The sequence below is a fragment of the Austrofundulus limnaeus genome, unplaced genomic scaffold, assembly GCF_001266775.1.
Source record: "Austrofundulus limnaeus strain Quisiro unplaced genomic scaffold, Austrofundulus_limnaeus-1.0 Scaffold109, whole genome shotgun sequence".
Taxonomy (NCBI): Eukaryota; Metazoa; Chordata; class Actinopteri; order Cyprinodontiformes; family Rivulidae; genus Austrofundulus; species Austrofundulus limnaeus.
This window is the reverse complement of record NW_013952511.1, coordinates 292,363-294,552: the sequence shown is the minus strand read 5'-3', so window position 1 is coordinate 294,552 and position 2,190 is coordinate 292,363. Positions and strand designations below refer to the sequence as shown.

Genomic DNA, 2,190 nt, shown 5'->3' with positions numbered 1-2,190 from the left:
TTTTAATAACAGCTAAAGGTGACATAGATACTTTATTATGGTATAGTATTTAAATATATGCCTGAGAAACACATAATATTGGCCCTTTAAAGCTTACTGACATAAAAATACTTTAGTTTATCCTGTTGAACATCCTGTCAACTTCTGTGGAAATGTCATAGTTGCAATATTATCTGCCGCCATAACAGACAGGTGATCATAACTGCCTGTTTTTGTGCGCATGCCAGCAAAACATCACCTGAACAAGTGAACAGATTTTAATGAAACTCCCAGAAAGTCATCAGTGGATGTTCCTCTACGACTAGTTGAATTCAAGGTGTCCGCCACATCTAACAGGCGAATATGGCTTTATCTCTGACAATTTTACAGATACTGAACTAAAATTTGGTGTGGCAGTGGCAGGGAGCTTTTCTCAATATATACTCTGAGCACCAACAAATCACACACCTTTAAAACTTCTTTCAAGGAATGCTAGTTTCATTGTTTTACGAGATTATTGAACATAGACTTAAATGTAATTATTTTCCTGGTTTCTGTTCTTATTATTTGTGCTTTGCTGTACCAACTGATCATATTATCAGTACACTTACAATACATAAAAATACAGAGTTACTCAAATCTTTGTAAGATAGATAAGTGTTTAATATAAATTTATAATCCCAACAACCCAACGATGTCTCGCATCGATAAACTTTGTTATATAATCTTTAGATCGGTGAAAGAACAAGTCCTTCAGTCTCTTCTGTCTCTTTAATTATCAAACACATTTACAAACAACATAAAAAGTGGAGGAAAAACAATAATTTAAGCCAGTGATGGTCAGTCAGGTTCTACATCGTGAGGTGGTGGGCAGGTGAGAGGAGACAAATTTTATTCTCTGAGAGTAAATCAGGTCGGCCAGATAAAGTCCAAAGTTCACGCAGGAGAACACCGCCACCACCACTTGGCTGTCCCAGGGACACTTCCCCCGCGGACATGAGGACGGTCTCCATGGGGAGCCATATTTAGTGTCGAAGCAGAAAACGGGCCACACCACCGAAGCACTCAGGTAGAGCAGAACCTCCAGGAGCGTACACACCACCACGAAGCGATCAAAGGGCATGCAGCTCACGGTCTTGGTGCGTTTACACACCGTCATTCCCACCAGTAGGACCGTCAGGCCGAAGCAGAGACAATAGACGACAACGCAGTAAATGGTGGCGGCGTACTGGGAGTACTGACTTCCATTGGCCAGAGCTCCAAAGATGACGCAGGCGACGAAGGCCTGGACGACTTTGAGGAGGCCGGGGACGGTGGCCATGTAGCCCACCACGATCTGTCCTGGTCTGGCCCGACACAGGGCCACCTCAGCTCCATAGGCCAGCGTTCCCAGGATGGAGCAGACGGTGACGGCGATGCGGAAATCTCGTATGTCACAGCCAGCGTACGGACACTCGGCTCGGACAAAGAAGAGCGGGTAAACCACAGAGGCCGTCACATACCTGCAGGAGACAGTGGTGATGACATCATTCTGCTCAAGTGAGAAATCAGTAAAACAATACCCAAAGAGTTAATTCAGCTTATAAAAAGTCACCTGAGTTACAGTGATTCTACTGAAATTCTACCTACATTAACACTAAAAGGAAGTAAACTAACAGATAAAAAAAATGCAACAACAAACACATTCGCCAATGCCTTCAAAAAGAGGTTTGCATTGTACCTAGAGGTAAATTTTATTGGAGAGCTCAAATTGAAGACATAAACTGGAGAAGGGCCTGGCTCTTACCTTACAAATAATGTATGTCTAACAAAGCCAAAGAAGTACACTTTAAAATTGTACCCTGTGAACTGTATCATTGCTAAAGTCTCAGATGTTGCTGACTCCTGCACTTTCTGCAAAAAAGTTCCAGAAACAACCTCACATTTATTTTTCAGCTGTGACATAACAAAAAAAAAAAAAAATTGGAGCAACCACTTTATACAAGCAACTAAAACTGTATTCTCATTAAAACTCAAAGAAATTATTTGCTATTACAGTAATCCTGAAAACAGTAATTTTGAACACAAGCTTAATTTTGTTGTTATATATGCAAAATTGTTCATTCATAAGCAAAAGTTTGAAAAATCTGTACCTAATATAACTCGTTTTATATCAGAGCTAAAATCTCTGAATAAATCCCATAATTTAATTAACAATAAGAAGAGTAACAT

General features: G+C 40.3%; 1 protein-coding gene across 1 annotated transcript in view; it reads right to left on the bottom strand.

Annotated features, from left to right (window-relative positions):
• Positions 1-620: 620 nt before the first annotated feature.
• The window catches only part of LOC106521450 (myeloid-associated differentiation marker-like protein 2), an 8,490-nt gene continuing 6,920 nt past the window's right edge, over positions 621-2,190 (bottom strand). Inside the window, exon 3 of the mRNA XM_014014012.1 lies at positions 621-1,481. Within this exon, the coding sequence (XP_013869466.1) occupies positions 824-1,481 (658 nt within the window). The 3' untranslated portion in view covers positions 621-823. The remainder of the gene's footprint in view (positions 1,482-2,190) is intronic.